Source organism: Taurulus bubalis (genome assembly GCF_910589615.1).
Source record: "Taurulus bubalis genome assembly, chromosome: 6".
Classification (NCBI taxonomy): domain Eukaryota; kingdom Metazoa; phylum Chordata; class Actinopteri; order Perciformes; family Cottidae; genus Taurulus; species Taurulus bubalis.
The window spans coordinates 13,145,421-13,164,721 of NC_136594.1; the positions used below are offsets into that span (position 1 = coordinate 13,145,421).

At 41.2% G+C, this 19,301-nt stretch overlaps 1 protein-coding gene across 1 annotated transcript in view; it reads left to right on the forward strand.

Annotated features, from left to right (window-relative positions):
• Positions 1-276: 276 nt before the first annotated feature.
• dlc1 (DLC1 Rho GTPase activating protein) overlaps positions 277-19,301 on the forward strand; it is a gene marked incomplete at its 5' end in the record, with an annotated part of 74,334 nt that continues 55,309 nt past the window's right edge. Inside the window, 3 exons of the mRNA XM_079219042.1 lie at positions 277-2,202; positions 6,458-6,592; positions 6,934-7,047. Coding sequence (XP_079075168.1) covers positions 277-2,202; positions 6,458-6,592; positions 6,934-7,047 — 2,175 coding nt within the window. The remainder of the gene's footprint in view (positions 2,203-6,457; positions 6,593-6,933; positions 7,048-19,301) is intronic.

Below are 19,301 nucleotides of genomic sequence, written 5' to 3' on the forward strand. Positions count from 1 at the left end.
GGGAATCAAGTTGTTTTATCCAGATGCAGCAGAGTTTATACTTTCCAGGGAATTGTGAATACATTACAATTACGCCCTTCTTGAACTTCCACTCATTACTCCAAAGCTGTTTACTTTAAGAGTTAAATACTATTTACTATATTGCCATCTGCACATTCAAGTTCTGTAAACTCATAACTCTGCCAACAATGGCTGTTTCTAATCCCCATTTCTTATCTTGATTGCAGAATATCTGCCCTCATTAGCATCTCTATGGGATAGCACTGGCTGTCCACCATGCCAGTAGCCATACGGAAAAGAAGTTGGGAGGAGCACGTGACTCATGCTTCAGGATTACAGTACAGCTATGATGATCTGGACCTGGTCTGCTGTCATGGGGTGGACACCGAGGGGCCTTGGATGGGAGCAGGGTCTTCAAAACAAGGTCGACGGACCAGGTGTGCCTCCATGCCGGAGGGCTACCACCAACTCCCCACACATGACCTGGCTCAGACACTGGAGGTGACCGCCTCAGTCGTGTGTGATAATACTGCATCAGAACAGCTGAAGCTAATGGACAGTGGTGTTAAAGTTCAAATGGATTTGCAAGAGGAGTCAGTTCATGGCCCTAATGAGCTGGTGGATGTTAATATTGTCCAACGGGCCTCTGAATCCGAGCATCTCCATCTCGCAAACATTGGGAAGTCTGGAGAATTTCACAGTAACTCAAACAGGGAAAATATTTCTTGTGCAATTGGCAGCAGCAGTCACACTAAGAAGACCATCAATGGTGATGTTGGCGGTGAGAGTAGCCAGAGTCACAACATCTGCAATGACGATGATGTCTTTAAAAGTCCACATATCTCACGTGAAGGGCAACAATGCATCTTTATCTCTTCAAACAATGGGCCTCTACTGTCTATATTGGCTGGTGAACCGTCTGGCAAACTTCCAAATCATCAGGAAACAAAGGAGAGCCATACAGAGGGTTACAGCAGACCTCCTGAAATCTCTGAGGCCGCACTAAACCAGTTCTCTGCTGCTGAACTGGAACCTCAAACTGACCTTCCAGATCTCGAGGGAGAGAAGATTTCCACTTTTGGCCATGCTGATACAAGTGTAACCTTACCAGTTGGTGTGCTGCACAGTTCAGTTAATATGATGGAGAGTGGTGATGTGATGTCACAGGCTAACACAACTGTGGAAACAGATGTGACTTTAGTGGTAGAGGAAGTATGCGACAAAGGGGTAACTGAAAACCGGAGCACAGAGGCTGCTGTCAAACTGGATGGATTAAATGTGCCAGAAACTCTAAATGAAAATGCAGGACTTCAGTCAAGAGAGAATCAAGGAGTAGAGCAGGATCCTCACGACTGTACTGGGGGTTTGGATTTGGCTCATGGTTGTGAAATATCCTACCGGGCATTGTTGGAGCTGCGTAATGTTGAAATGACACCGATGAACGGGCCTCGAGAAAAAGGCAGCGAGAAAGCAGCAGCAGAGGACAGGTATGAGCCAATCACATCAATCGATATGTGTTTCAATGGTCAGTGTTGCTCTATGACAGTTAACGACAACGTGTCATCTGAAAAAATGGATTCTGGATATTCAGTAGGAAGCCCCAGCCATACAAAAATGACCCAGTGTTCAGACCAGTATGTGGAAACGACGACCTCCGTTAGTCGACCGATGGAAAACACTGATGTAAGGTCAGTGTCCAGAGAGTTGGCTTGTTGTGACGATGAAACCATAGCCGTGCAGTTGGAAAATAGCTATTCAAACCTGGATACTATCCCAGAAGTTAGCCATGTTGAGCGAGATGGCACCCCTGTACTGGATCCTCAAAAGAACATCGCCCCAGATTTCAACCAAAATCCCCATGTCCAGCAGCCCCATATGGATGTTAAACATGCAGGCTCCGAACAGCAGACTGAAAACCTGCCACCGTGCCCTGCGGAGGTCAACGGTGAGCTCTCTCCAGAGGGACTCCATGGCAACCAAGCCCCTGGTTGTTACCTCGGTGAGTCACCTGCCTACGGGGTGGCAGATGGTCAGAGGGAACACCAGAGGCCAGGAGCCACAGTCTCTAGAATGGAGGAGCCAGAAGAGGCCGCGCACACTGTTATTCACAGTGACGCACAACTCGCCAGTCCAATTTTAGAAGGAACGAATGAACCTGGAGATCCAAAGGTGGACAGCGTGGTTCAAGTGCGTATGAGAAAGGTAAGGCTGTATATGATATCTATGTAGAAGAGATGCAGTGGATCACTATTGATATTTAAATACATATTGTCTTTTGTTTCTGCGTAGTAACTGCGATTTTGGCACTTCAACCTGGCTCTTACTGGGCATTTATGGACTACAAATTATTTTTGTCCCACACTGGCAATCGTCTCGGAAAACAATGACTTCACTCTCACATGCTTACAGATCGTTGAGTGGGGGGAGATCTGTGAAATGTTTTACTTTTTCTCAACGGCTCATTGCAAAACAAGGTCCTATAAGGGCATGGAGACCATGAACACAGAAGGGGCTGGAAGCTCAAGTGATCTCTGGGGTGAAAGGCCTAAACTGCAGTCTCCAGAAAATACTGTGCTCTTTACAGTCTTTAGAGTGCCAAAAGTGCCAAAAACTTCAAATAAGCAGTTCCTGGAGTCGGGCTAATTGAAGTAAAGAAATGATCCGGGAATGGACACAGTATTTATTCACTGTTAATAGTTGCAGTGTTCGCCTTTTTGGAATGGCAACAAGAAATCCATTATTTACAACGCTGGAGGCATTAAGCAGGCATGTTGTTTAGACAAGCACCATATTGTGGAAAGTCAGATTCTTGTGATGAAGACGATCACCCGCTTGTGAACAGCGACAGAGTTTGAGATGAAAATCCCACGCATGGGTTGTATTCAAGGTTGTGTACTGGCTATACATTTAGCATTTTGAAGTGCTTCAAAAACATTTATTAAATGGTTTAAAAAACACTATACTGTAGTTGTGAGGCCATATTAAGTGTTTTTTCATTGCATATCAAGACTATCTGTCGTTTTCTGAGTTTTCTAACTTCCTGTGATAGGATATCATGAACAGTGTGTTATACTGAAGTATGCAACGTGGCGGTTAATAGTGGCTTGTTGGTCAGTGTGTGGGATGATTTGATGCCCGCGGTTTATATAACGTGACAATATGCTGCACTGCTAATGAAGAATGGCTGTCTGGTCCTGTTCAGTTGACTGTGTTTTTAACTTACTGTATAATATTTTTAAAGTGATTTATCTGTATCTATACGCACAGATAATGTAGGATGTCATGTCGTTGCTGATACACACTTCCACAGTCCCCTTTACAAAGTACACGTCATGTGTTCGACCTCAAATTGAATGCGTGGCATGCGCTATGACGCTGACTGATTATTTCAACACAAATTCCATCCATGTGTGCAAAAACAATTTTGGAGGCCCTCTCAGTCATGACCGATGGTGAAGTCACTCTCATCAGCTGCCAAAAACCAGAGATGACCAGTGCAAGGACATGGAAAACCAGTGCCGCACTTATTACCACTGGCTCCAGTTTCAATCTTAGAACGGCTTTCAACCTTTTGGATTAGATATCCAAGAAAAATAACTGTCGCCTGGAATTCAAATAGAGGAGTTCGGTCATTAAATTGTAGGGCACCAAGGCAATATATCCACCATATGGGAATAGCTTACCTCTTCTTTGACAGCGACCCCATTTACATTCTGTATGAAGCCAGTTTACAAAGAAAATGTGCTATAGGGAAGGTCATGAGGACAGGAAAGAAATAAGGTTTTACAAATTAACATAATCATCATCTCCAAGGGAGGTAACAGACTATATTTATCAAGAAAAAGAAGAAGAACCTCTTGGATATCACGAAGGAAATTACAGAACTGATGTTATTATCTACAATGGCAACCGCAACCTGGAATTATCTCTGACAAGATATTGAACTAACAAATGATTATGTCCCCAGTGAACCATGTTGTTGTTGCAGATTCCGTTTGAAAATTGAAGCCATCTGGTTTGTATAATGGCTTCAGATTAAACTGATATTGGGCTTTGTTACTGTGTTTATTTGTTTTAGCAACAGGGCTTTATCTTGACCCCAGGCCCAAACTGGCTCAACTGTCGATTATCTGACAGCCGACCTCTTGGCAACATCATCATCTCAGTGCTCTCTCTGTCTCTTTTTCTGCCTTTCAGTCCTCATTTATCAATCAATTGCTCATGTGTATCATGTTTATGAATGAGATACATACAGTAAAAAGTGTATGCATAGTTGTGTGCACACTATGTTCAGCTCAGCAGAGGAAGAGACCCTCAGTTTAATGGACAGGTTTGAAAAATTGGATTACGGCCACAGGGTAGAAGGAGGGGGTTTGAAAATGAGAGCAAGTAAAGGGGAAGGAGGGGTCTAAGAGTTCAAACAGTGTGGGAACTGTCTCCCATCTCAAAAAACAGGAAGTCGAGAGGAATGTAACAGAAACCTCAAAAGATTGGAAAGAGAGAAAAGAAACCTTCTGAGAACACCCAAACCACCAGAATGCCCCCGAAAAAGCGCCTGACATTGCACTGCACTTGTTTTTTACTCTGCTGTTTTGTGGTTGTTGTGGCCATCTCGAGCCAGATGCTTTTGTTCATTCAGTGATGTCTCGTAAAGATGTCATTGTTTTACCACAGTACAATGTTTCATTGTGATACTTTGCCAAGGAGACAGAACATAGCGATGTGCGCTGACACTAGCCGGGAATGCCAATGAAGACATTAACGTGAGACGCATTTCCATTTGCTCTCTCGGCAAATCCAATAGGGACGGCTTTTGACAGGCTAATTGGGCACTAACTGGAAAATAAATGTAAGTGCAAGTCATAAGACTTTATTTGGGGCAGAGCAGGGAGCCAGGCGGAGCTGGAACTTGTTTACCGTGATGCAGCTTGTATCTCGGATCCATAAACCTGTCAACCTCACATATATTAGCATTAGTCACATCTCATATGAATGCTGACATCTGAACACACCCGTCGTAAACTTAACTGAAACAAGATCTAGCCACCTCACAGAATATGTTTATTACTAAATAACTTAACTGTAAGTTTTCTCTCTAATTGATCACACCTAAGAAAAGACACAGCATATGAAATCCAGGCTCCCATTCACACAGTAACATGCCTCCATACATTTGCAACATACAATCATAGCTGTGTGTCCCATGAGCTCACCCTCATAAAGTGTTTAACAGGGTATGTTGGTGGAGATTGTAATGAGGTTTGTAGGGACTAATGAGCCGGCCGTGTGATGTCATTTCGTGGGGTTCTTCTCGGGAGAGAAGCTCAGACAGCGAGCCACACCCGGAGCCAGTATAAAAGACAGGCAAGAGGAAATTAAAACGTATATACTGTGTTAAGAAGTCCAGAAAGGAATTTTACAAGTTTGAACTTCAGCCAAGGGTTTATATTGCATCAAACATAACAGGATTGAGGCATAGCAAACAAGTACAAGAGTAGTGGGTGGAGTGTGAAGGTGGGCTGGATTGCATGTTATTGAGCGTGTCTTACTGATGAGACGCCACCTGAGGTCAGTGTGACACTTGTTATTGCAGCGTGAGAACAGCTAGTTAATCACTGCAGATTAGCAGACCAAGTTTGTAAATTATATGATCAAAAATGGACCAGAGATGACACAAAATAGTTGTATATTAAATGCAAATGAGAGTGTGGAAAAGGCACAGGAAACAACCAGGACTATTTTATGTGCAGAACGGAGAAGGATTCAGAAGAACAGAGGGTGAACGTGTCAGGATTAGAATTATCTGCAGCAGTAGAAAAGGAAGAGGAAAGAGAAGTAAGAAGCAGGGAACGATGGATGCGCATAATTTACAGTCGTTTGTCATGAAGGGCTCAAGCTGAATAACTGAGTTAGTTTGAGATTAATAGTTTGGATAGTATCTAATGAAAATATATTCCTACTATTATTTTTAATATGATGATGATATATTACGGATCAAGGTAGGCCTTAGATGAAAAAGAAACCCAACAACTATATTTTATCTTTAGCTTATTCGTATGTCTTTCAAGCCAACTAGTCTGCATCTGTTTTATGTTTTTCCATATTGACTCAATCTTTTGTATATTGTTAATACTCCGCTCATTTAGTCTTTTGTTCAGATCAAGAAGCTGAAAAGCTGATTTTTAGGTATGTCCCCTTTGACACTTTAGAGTAAGCCATCCCCACATCCTGTGCATTTCAAAAACATCTCATCTACATCTCCATGCTTCCACCTTTACAATGCATTACCATTGGCTTTTGTCATTTCCAGTGACACTCTTCTGTCTCATTCTCCATCCTTGGAGGCATATGGCAAATTGACTCTCTCTCTCTCTCTCTATATATATATATATATATATATATATGGTGTTTTTCTACCATACCAATGTTTTTTTCTCCGATTTGTCTGTTTATTCAGCATGAGCATGCTCGTTTGGACTCAATGGTTTTGCTGCTGATGAAGCTGGACCAGTTGGACCAGGAAATTGAGAATGCCCTCAGTGCCACCTCCTCCGTGGACAGCACGCCGACCCTTCATCGACGACAACTCCTGGTACACACCTGCATGTTATCCTGCTGGATTTGGCTGCAGTTTCTAATGCATTTGAAACAACTCTTTTATTTATATGAATGTATTGCACCCAATGGATCTGGAAATTACCTTTATTCGTTGACTTTGCCGAGAGTAATCTTATCTGTCCCTTAGTGGCCATTATGAGGCATAGCAATGTCTATAAACAACGTATCATTCATCTGCAGGTGAACTTTGTAGTGTTCTGACAAAACTATGCACTTGATCATCTTTGAAGCTATACTGAAATGTTGGAGGAAAACACTGCTCTTTGCACAGTAAAATAATGCCGGCATTGTCGTCTTTATCCTTCACCTGTGCAGGAGTTTGATTTAGGATCTGTGCCAGCAGCATCACTAAACCCTTCACAACCACATGTTCCTGCTGCCTCCACCTCAGGACCTACATCAGCCCTTGGAGCAAAACCTAAGAGTGGGGTAAGTAAGGAGCTCAATGTCATACATCTAAACCATAATCAGCAGATTGCTTAGATACCAATTTAGACATTACATTAATGATGGCCGGGTTTGTGAGTCACCTTGTTGAAAGTATGAATGTTATTCTGTTTTTCACGATTTGAAAACTGCAAAACATCAGCTGTACATTGTTGTGGCTGTTTTAGTTGCTGGTGTCTCACATGTGCATAGTTTTTTAGTTGGGTATAGAGCTACTGTTCAACAACCTTTATGCTCCAAATAAAATAAACGTTCTTCTCTTGGGACATAGTGGTACACAAGTTTAAATTAAAATGGCAAACACAGGGCATGCACACACACACACACACACACACACACACACACACACACACACACACACACACACACACACACACACACACACACACACACACACACACACACACTCCCCTAGTGAATCCCCCAGTTGTAGGAATGTCCCCCAGCACTTAGGGCTTAGCCAAGCAGACGTTAAAACTCTATAATTAGCTGTTTCCAAGGATCTAGACCCCTTCTCCTCAACAAAGGGGTCAGAAGGGGGGTCTGGGGGTGAAAAGCCAGGGCAGGGGGGAGCGAAGAGGGACACGCTTCAAGTGAGACGTGAGTCTTCAAACCTCTTGCTTGCTCACTTTATGACTTTGTCGGCCTTGCTTTGCAAATGCGGTCAGGGCAAAGTGAACAAGGCCGGGAGCCAGTGGACTGAGCACTCAAACAATTGTTAGAGTGGAAATATTTAAAAGAAATATATTTGAACTGCTTTGAGACCTTTTATCACAAGATGCATGCAAAGGACGTCTCGCATTCTTGATTTATCTTTCGCAGTTCCTTGTTGACAATGCTTTGTTTTGTCACAACTCTTCAAAGGAACACAATATTTCCCTCCTGTGTGACGGCTACTTTAAGGGATACAGAGCAACATGCTCGGTGATGTATAATGTCTGCAGCCAATTGTTTCCACAACCTCCATTCCTGCAGTCACCCAAGGTAACTCACTAAGCTTGGGTAAACAGTGCTTTCACTGCGCCTAATAGGAGGCTTTTTACAGTGGAGGCCCTGCAGGGTGATTGATGGAGGCCAAAGAGATGATGACTTCATGAAGGGGATTCTCAGTGGTTAATAGTCGAAGGGACTGTTGATTCCTTTCAAACTTAAGTGTTGGGACGGCCACTTAATCTTTTAAGCTAGACAATACAAATCCTTTAAATGATGCAAACACAAGGCAGATGTGAGGAAGAACCATGCTTGAGGTTTTATTCAACCAGACATCACAGTTGTGTTTTACAAGAAGACATGCATAGTGTAATTTATTTTTCAAGCACAGAATAATTACTATAATTTTTTGTTACAACTCAGTTCTAATAGGGAAGGTAGTATGTTGAGTCATTATTTCACTGTCAAATGTTTGTTTCCCTTTATGTGAGTGTCATCTAATGTTATAATGTATATCAAAATCTAATTATTTCCTCTAGTGTTACCCATTACACTGTATCCCTGACCACTTTTATAGATTATACATAGTTTGACAGAATAACTAGAGCTGCTCACAATACAACAAATACACCACCACAAACTACACCATCTAGAATTTTGATATGGTTTGATCAATACCTCTCTAAAATTGTTGACAAAGGCTTAGCGTTACAAGCTTCAGAATAATACGTTGTATTGTAGGACTTTTGGATTATATTAAACTGCAAAATATCCCTTTTACTCTTCTTACTTGTTCACTTCATACACAGTACATGCTTCGAAGCAATTAAATCAGACACTGATTTGAGCTTTTTTGACCATACTATATACAGCACTGTGCTGTAAACAGTATGGTCGAAAAAGCCAAACAAAAGAATGCCTGATAATAAATCACTGACTCTGCTACATAGCATTTCAATTAGCATTTGATGTGTTGCCTTGAACGTGTCTTGACATCAATCCCAACAAGAAAGTATTTGCAGGTTAACACATGACAGCCACCAACAAATATCTGTTTGGCAAGCCAACGCTGAGCGCAATCCGTTTTAGAGTCAACACTAGAGTCGATTGCTATTCTACAAACACCTGTGATATAATAGCAGAGATCCAAGTCGTCAAAAATAAAAGGAGTAGTATGTCAACCTATTACAACACAACTTTGATACTGTATATAAAGTATCAAGATGAACATCTCCGTGCAAGTCAGTGAGAGGTTCAAATTTGAAATTCTGGCAGGATGTACATGTAAGACTAACTGACAGCGAGATCAATGCAGTTTAGGTGTCTTTTTTCATGTTAAAGAGTAACTTCAGACTTATTTCCCTTTTTCGGGAGCTGTATTATGTGTACAGTCACTTAATTACACTATCAATTGATCCTGGGCCAGGATCTTCCCTTCCCTTGTCTAGTGAAAAGTAAACCCAGTAGTTGTTTCCTCTGGACCAAAGCAAATACTTTGGTTTAAGACACATTTGGATATTAGTACCTTTAGTGTTAACCTCGACAAGCCAAGCTAGCAGCTCAAATGGCTTTGAACCTCCATCTTGGCCATCAGTGAATGTGCAGAGGAGTGGTTGGTGTGTCTGTGGATTTTAATTCATGTGTTGTATGGTCGTAGAAGCAATGTGATTCAATAAGTGTTTATTATTGTGCATTTGCATTCCTTCCGTCTTCAGATGGATTATGCAAGAGGTAACTGGTATGTGTGTTCTTACTGTCCTCCTCACACCTCCTGGAACTCAGTGTATCACTTTGGTGTGATTGTACCGAACAATGATGAACGTGAAGTTGTGCTATGTAACTGTGTAAGTCGGTGATAAGTCGGTGATAAGTGGACATTCACTTGACATGTATTTTGTCATTCATTCACTGTTGTGGATAAGTTCAAGTGAATAGATTCCTAGCTCCTTGCTAGCGTAGCTCATGGCTATTGTTAGCCTTCAGCAGGTGCCTGTTATTCTTGCATCAAATTTGGGGCTAATATCTAGCGGATGTTGTGCCACAGCAGGTGTTTTTTCTTATGGTAGAGCTGCTATTCTTTGCCCCTGAGTGTTGTTGTTGGCAGGTTTCTATTACTTGCTTAGTGTAGCAGGTGTCCTGCAATGTTATTTGACGTGCATTGTTGTGTTGCAACAGATGGCTTTAATGTGCTTTACAGACTGATGTGTATCTATTGAGTTGGCTCTATATTGTGTTTAGGGCTGCAACTAGTCATTATTTGGGTTAATCTGCTGATTACTTATTATTATTATTTTTATTGTTTGGTGTATAAAATGTCAAAGATTGCTAAAGCTCAAGGTGAGGTCGTCAATTGTCTTGTTTTGTCCGACTAAGAGTCTTAAACAGTCAGTTTACAAACACATAAAACCAATGAAAGTAGAATATATATATGTATATTCACACAAGAATCTAAAACCAAAGATTATTTAAAATGACTATTATTATGACAATTATTGTTAATTTTCTGGACCAACTAAACAGTCTTTTGGTAAATAATTATCCGTAGTGACTAAGTGTCTAAAGACAAATAATGTATAATAAATAACGATTAGAACAGTTTATTCAAAATCTAACACAATTAGATCTACCATTGTAGTCTCACATCACAATATCGATATAATAGCAATATTATTTTGCCCAGACCTAACTCTATTTAAATTTTCTCACTGAAGAATTTCCTTGTTTGGTGTAATTATTTCCAATCTTGAGTAAAACAAGCTTTGTTATTATTGTTTTTTAGCTTGTCATAGCAGCATTAGCTGTCATTAATTTGGATGTATATGTGTAATCTGTCGTAACAAATTTAAGTTATGCGTGGCGTGAGAGTAATTTGTTATGCAACTCTATTTTTAGAGCTCTGTGGCTGTAGAGGATGTGCCAAGCCACAGAGGCGGGCGGAGACTGCTGAACCCTGACCACCTTCCTCTAAATGTTACAGTCGGAAACAACACATCAGTCACCCTCAGCGTGGAGCGTTCCCACCAGCAAAACATACTCCGAATCCCCTGCCGACCTCAGCTATTGAAGAAGGCGCAGGCTATGGCTGTCCGTTAAATTTAGCACAGGGGTGTTTAACGTTTCATGCATACACTGTATGGGGACAGGGAAGGCGCTGCCCTAACCCAGCCCTCTTCATCTTTGTTATACATTCCATAACAGGGCAACTTTTGACCCTTGGTTTGGATCTGTAGTCTATCTTCACGGCAACAGTGCTAAAAACACAACTTTTGTCATCTCTTTAGGTGGTTTTGCCACTATTTGACAGATTTTCATACATTTTTATGTCTGGATTCAAGTTTTTTTTTTTTTTAGGACATGATGGATTGAGAGATGTTTTTATTTCAAAATGACGGAAAGACTTTATTCCCTATCAGATGGTTATGTATGTATATAGCTCTTTATCTGTCTGTAGTTCGCTGGACAATAGAAGTGCTGTGGTTTGCGTGCTAAGGTCACTAGCAGATCTCTGCTCTGTGCTTCCTCCATGTTCCGGTTTGGCAGCCTCATAGTCCCTAAACATCCTTTATCCAAACCACACCTTCTCTCGTCCCACACAACACAGACTCAATATTGTGCTACTCTCACTGCCTTTTATTCATCTCTACATTTGCTCCCACTTTCTCTCTTATTGCAGTCCTCGGACCATAGTCAACACCATGTGCCGCAGTGATAATTATGTTTGCCTACATTCCACCCGCATATTTGGTGTAAAGACTGGAGTCGGACATAATGAGTCAGTTAGCTATGAAGCCAACCGCCATTCAGTCTAACCAGGGGTGCCAGTAGTTGCTCTGGCCATGGCCACGCTAGCCGCTTTGTGTGCTGTCATTGTCCCCAAGGTCACCCCTCTGCTGTGCACAGCTGTAAGAAGGAGACAAACATAGACCTGCTGTGGTTAAAAAGAGGGTAAGAAAAAAGAAAAGGCTTGTGTTAGGAACAGGATGTGGAAAGTGAACTTCTCCATAACCCTCATGAGAAAATCTTGTTGTTCCTGTTGATTCAAGGACAAGGATATAATGAATAGAGTTATCACTTTTGTTGTTGTTGCTAGTTTGGGATTCAAAACATGGCATCATTAAATGTGTCTACATGTATCAGCCTGACTCGATGAGCATACTAAACATTTTCTCTAAATCGCCATGAGCGATAATATCCTTAATTGTTTCACAGAATACAGAAAGTTTTCTGTTTTAGCATCTTTGTGGAAATCAAACGTCACATAAATCTGTTGCTCAATGACAACTCTCTCTATTTGTTTTGATGACAACATACTCTCAAATCACATATATCAGCTCAATCACCAGTGGGATTTATTGGCTTCATGTGTTTTCTGGTACATTTAAAAAAAACTTAAATTAATCATAGTTTTCCATCCACTATAAAAACATCACCCAGCTGGGTTTGTTGCTAACATCGGAGTCAATGGTACGTAACCCACATCTGTGACATAAAGGAGATAGTAAACAGTGCAGGGAATAGTAGCAGGATGATGCACTTGTTGACAGTAAATCTTAAGGATGACTGGATAATGTAGGCATCTGGAAACACGCCTGCAGCCCGCTGATAATGAAACGCCATAAATCACAGAATGAACAAACAAACTGGATGCACTCTCAGAGATGCTCAAACATGTACACAGGAATTCATTGTACAACCAGGTGCAATTGAGCTGATTCAGGCTCATGATTGAGGGTTTTATTTGTAACATTCTTTTGAGCATGTGTTCACATTTTTGTTTTGAATGTGTAGTTTCATTCATGTTTGCCTCGAAGTAGCATTACCTCAGCCAATATACACCTGTGGGTCGGGTCCAATCAATCATCTTTGCCCTCAGCTGTAATGTTAAAGGATGGGATTTGGCCTACTTATTTAAGGGGTTTGTTGATCCAGTTACACAACAGTCAATGCTTTTGCTGACCAGCTGAATGCGGTGTCCTCTACAGCAGACGGTCAAGAGTGTGCATTCTTTAGTAAATGTCACCAAACTTTCTGTGACCCAGCAAGGTCTCGCCCACTGGTCCTTCTGGTAAGTCAATAAGCTGGATGTCTGCCATCGGACTACTATGGGGCCACCAGAGTCTTCTACAGAGGACGGTCTAATCCCTCTGTGTTGTTAACCCACTCTGCTTTCTCCCAAAAATGTCAGTGGCTAATCCACTGGCTAGCATTGTTGGTGCAGTTGGGATCATAAGACTTATCCCTTTTAACTCCATAAGCCACAAATTCAACATGGTGAGCGGGAACAGGTGACACATTTTGTCTCTTAATCAATGTAATAAGACAGGAGTAGATTAATGCAGTGGTGTTGGTAGGTTTCTCACTTTACACCCCTGTCCTGCATACTTAATACCGAATGAAAAAGACCACGGCCGAGTTTATGCACAATCCAGTTGTTAACATAAAACGTTGTTGGCATCGAAGCCGCATGATTCGCCACAGAGAGAGAGAGAGAGGGTGATGGCGGGTGGACGTGCTCAGTGCAGAAGAGCTGTTCAATTGTTGCGGAGAAGAAGTAAGCTTGTGTCTCGTGTTACCTAATTGACACGCACACACACATACATATATACATATATGCATACATACATTCATACATACATGCATACACAACATAACATCATTGATGATGTGAATACAACAGTCCCATGTGTTTTCTGTTATCCATTTCCAAACTTATCATTTTGCATTTATAAAAGCTACTGATTGATGATGTCACTTAATTCAACAATAATTGAAAGGCGTCCTGCCACAAAGCCCTTCCTGGATGTTGATCATGGATTTGTTAGTTTTTTGCCCATAATAAATAAGAAGACCCTTTGAAGCGTTTGACTATCAAACATGTGAACATTACAATGAAAATGCTGAAATTATGTTTAGTTTATGTCATACTGACTTATACTGTACTTTGCAATATATATAGTATTACTTCATGCCAAAAAAGTCATTTGATTTGAGAGAAAAAAACTCAACTATCAACTTACCAGATGCAGAAAGTTATTATTTTAATGTATTGACAGATTTTGTTATCATTGCAGGTAAAGCATGTTGATGCATGATTCATAAATATACACTCAAAATACTACCCAATTTATTTATTGGCTAAATAGAATCTCATTTATCTTGAAAAAATAGTTATGATCTGCATACACATGAAGATTCAGCTCATGTTTATTGAAGTTGCACCCACATTTAGAAATTATTAAGATAAACCATTTTGATTTATGGACAGAATATGACCTAAGTTTGGTGATTATCAGCTGGTTTGCTGTTTTGGAGGAAGAGTCTACTGCTTAGACAAATTAAGTGTTATTCTGCTGTCCGGTGATTGATTCCAAGGGCCAGTCAACAGTTCATCGTATATGCTCCAGGGACCCAGCACTAAATCCCACCAGACACAGCCTGAAACCAGAAGCCTGTTGCTTTGGCTTACTCTTGTAAACAAAGGCAAATGTGTGTATGTATCTGTCTGTGTGTGTACACGCATATCCTCTTTTCTCACCGTCTGTCAACCAACATCACCCAACACAGAACATGCCTCACCACTTAAGTGTGTGTGTGTGTGTGTGTGTGTGTGTGTGTGTGTGTGTGTGTGTGTGTGTGTGGGTGTGTGTGTGTGTGTGTGTGTGTGGTGAAATGATTAGCCTCCTAAGTACTAGTTCCAACTAAAGACTGAAAGTGATTTCACCTGGGCTTTTAGCTTCATACAAGTCAGTAGACGTTACTGAGACACTTTTCAAATGTCACTAGATTTCATCTGGACTTGTTTTCCTTCGAAATAGCTGTTAAATCCAACATCTGGACGCTAATATACATCTTCTGCGGGAAACGTTCCAACGCATGATTACATCAAGTCATCGCATCACTTCCTGTTGACACACTTCAAGTGTGTCATATGGAAACTATTTAATGTGGAAAGGGGAGAGGGGGGGAGAAAGTATGAGGAATGGGGGGATTGGTCTTTCCCTTAAGTAGAAGACCAACATGAAATTGTTTCCCACGTTTCCCTGCACACGTGCACTCAGGGGTCGACGTAGCATGGAGAATACATTCTTTTATAAGTGCAGGGCAGAAAGAGCACATTCATGCCAGTCAAAAACCAGAAATGAGCCCCAGATAACATCTCCAAAGGCCCTCGACAGACGTGCGCATGCACTCACAGACACACACACACACACACACACACACACACACACACACACACACACACACACACACACACACACACACAATGTCTCTGTTCCCTCTATCACACACAGTTACCTTATATGCTCAGTGACGGAGCCGCTAGCTTACCTGACCATAAGCCATCTGCACCAATTTAGCCATTTGCGTTAAGTGGTGGAGAAAAAGGTTTGGGTTAGCCTGAGCCCCTTAATCCCTGGTCAGCCCAGACCATGGGTGGTCACACACACACACACACACACACACACACACACACACACACACACACACACACACACACACACACTGCAGCTGCAGTGCAGGAGGGGGGCTGGGGATGAGAGGGTGGCGGTGGGGTTGTGAGCGGCATGGTGGACTGCTCGGATTTGTTGTGCAAGAGCCACATGCCAAGGGTTTGCTTCACATCTCTGACTAACTCTCTCACACAGAAAAACATGTGAAAACAGCTGTACACAATAGCGCTATTACAGAAAAACTAAATATGATGTTACTAGGGCTGTGTATTGGACCTCAAGGTTTTTTTTGGTACCAACCGAAATGTGTTTGTAGCATAAGTAGTAGTGAGTATATTTATCAAGTACCAAAAGCTGACATTAAATATTTGGTCAACTTACTCATCATCATCATACTTCATACTTCATATCAAATACTGATTTAAAACTCCAGTGAATGAGCACGGACAAAATCATGCTGTGCGGTCAGACTTTGTTCAAACCCTCAGAACATTATTTTCCCACAAATTCAAACAAACAGGTCCCACAATTTACAAGATACCAAGTATGTTGGCCTGAATTTGGAGAAAATGTGTCTAAGATGAGGAGCAACACCATTTACATTTGATTTGTTGTCAACGCCAACATGGAGTCTTGGTTTTGATCATATTTTAGCCAGTGTAGACATCATGTAGCTTCAACAAAGAAAAGGAACAATATGATATACAATATATTTGATACTATATTTGATTTGTCAGCGAAAGGTGGTTTAAAAAAAAAAGGAAACCCGGCTGGTCAGGGGTTTTATTAAATATTTTGTTTATCAAACTATTGCTTTTGTTGTTAAACACCAGTATATAAAAAAAGTAAAAAATGCCCCGCCCTATTTTTTGTAACTTTAACTTTTTCTGTTTGTAATTGTCAAATTATTACTAAAACCTAAATCATTAGTTGTGAAAGTGTGCTTCCTGCTACAGTAATGACTATAATGACCCTCCTGTGGTTAATCATGCAGGAACACATGCTTGTAAGCCACGACACACACACACACACACACACACACACACACACACACACACACACACACACACACACACACACACACGTGTAAAGCAAACACACACAGACACACACAGACATGTGTAAAGCAAACACATACCATACTCCCTGTGCCTCCCACACAACCCACTTCCAGTAAATTAGTGGCAGTAAATGAGGCAGCTGACGCTTGTGTGCTGTGCAGCCTACAGCTCCCCAGTGGACACCTGACACGGCCCGGACAACCTGCACTGTGGCATGCCAGTTGGGAACGCAGGCAAACATTGGGAAAATATGCGACCGTGGTGCTGTGAAAACACTGGTACTTGCTGGTACCCATTTATTCACATTCTTGTTAGGCTCGGTGGTCTTTCACTCACCTTTATTCAACTGTAATTGCTATTATGAGGGAAAACACAGCATTGTGTGACGGTGAGATTTACACCGTGTGTAAGTGACTTCATGGGTCATTGACAGGAACCCGTGGTGTGGTGTTTACACAATAGGAAGGGCGCACACTGGTGAACTGAAATGTCTTGTTAGTGCTGAGAAGAGAAGCCACACAGACCTCCCATATTGATTCAGTTATTCAACGGCATTCTTTCTGCAAGTTGTAGCTGATTATTAAATATACAGAAAGTTCACTGATTTTCTCATTTTAACACCGCTGTGCTACTGTATACCGTGGTAAACCTTTCGCACAAATCAACAAATGATTTGTTGCAACTTTTTTCTTAATGTAGCATACGATGGGATCTGTGTAACATGTGGAATTGAAGGATACGGCTGAAAGGTGCTATTCTCTATTCTGATATGCATCTAATCCCAAAAACGTCTTAATCAAGCAATGTGTTTCTCCATCTGTCTTGATACTTAACAACCCTGCCCCCGCTCAACCCAATGCCCATTCATTCCCACTTAATTAAAATGTTAATCGGGTCAAAAATTTTACTTTTAGAAAAGAATCAATTAAAACAGCTAGGCACTGTAGTTTTCAGCAAGCGTTACTCAAACAGAAGTGAATATGGCATTTTAATGGACTGTTTTCATCAGCGGATTAAGCTAATGAGTACAGCAGCAGGGGGGTGCATGTGTCGTTGACTCCAATACACCACAGTTTGAATAGGTTTGTGAAAAAAATTATGAATTAACTATATCAGGCATTGGCTACTCAAGACACACTTGTCAGTAGGATCAATTCAATGTTGTTTTTCCATATGATTTGTTGACAATGAGAAAAATGCACAATAGTTTACCAACAAAGGCAGTTTATATGCAATTGATAAATAGGCAAAAACTAAACAGGTTCACACTACCTGCAGTGTTTTGCACACAAGGGAATGCAGCGAGGACACTTCTGTGGCTGAAAAAGCAGAGCTAATATTACTCCGGAGTTCAACAGCTGAAACGGCACTGAATATAAATCTATCTCTGATTTCACCTCACTGTTGTTGTTCTGTTTGTGCCGGTGATTTAGTGACTGAGGAGTGAGAAGGAGTCTTTGGCGGTGGTTTCTCATGGTGTCTTTTTAGGTCGTTAATCAGCAATAAATTGTGAAGCTATTTGTCCACAGGGGGAACTTTACTCACTCTGTGTCTGAAACTTGACCCAGAAAGTGATCAAATGCTGTTTTTGCCCACACATTGTGCTCAAAGTGTTCACACATTTAGACACACCTCGACAGACATACCTCTAGTGATTGTAGATCAGGTTTGTATGCGCCAGCAGCTCACCCCCTGGCTTCTGAAGAATCTGAGTAAGACAGATTGGAACCAAGACAACACTTTATCCAGCGTTAATCGGTCAACAAGTTAGCAAAAACACATATGAGAGCGGGTATTGTATTCACTCTCACCAGACCGTGTCACGTTGGTGGTGGTGGTGCATCATAAAATATAATAGCTTATTATGACATGCTCTTCACTCTGATTGTGTGAAGTCAGAATGAATAATATTGAAACTAACAATATTACATTTTGATTTGTTTATCAGCCACAGAAAATGAGTCAAAGAAATTCCCAAAAGCTACAGAACTTCACATTATTCAGATTTGTAAAGTTTATTGTGTAGTCACAGTGAACTATTTTTGGGGAAAATTGTGTAGAATAAATACACACTTGCACTGTTAGATGCAGTGGAAAAAAGTAATGACCATAATGCTGAGAAACAAGGGCATAAGCACACCTTCAGCTGACGGGTAGATCGATGGAGCAGTTACCCGCTGTCGGACTATTTCTTGGTCGGGATAGCTCACATCCCGCAGTCTTTCGTCCCTGTGAGGTTGTCAGGCAACCAGAGGAGACTCCAGTAATTACTTCTCCCTGTCGAAAAATCTGGCACATATCCCTAGTACAATTAAAGAAGGATATAACCTGTAATATGAACAAATTTGTGAGCTTTAGAGTTGTTGGCAGTTATATTTTGTAGCCTTGGGACAGAGGTTACCTTGGAATATTTTTCATAATGTCAAACTGTTCCTTTAAGATGATTATTAGTGTGGCTTTGGCTGTCCTGGATCTGTTGTGTAAGTAGCTGCTAAAGGGTAAACAGGCTTTAAAGTAGTTACAGCGGGACACAGCTAAATCACTTTAATTAGGCCTGAAGGAAAACAATTATCACGGAGGAAGAGGCATTTATCTGAATAGAAATATCAGGAGAACAAGACATTTACACATGTTGCACACCAAAGGTTATTTGGACAAAATGGATGAATTGTATTGAGTGTGTACCCTATCCTCCTTTTTTTGTCTGATCTGTTCCAGGGGAGTGTGGATTAAAATAGGTCAGGGTGTGGAGGTCAGCCAAGGAACCTGAGGTCAAAAGTCAGAGGCAAGAAAG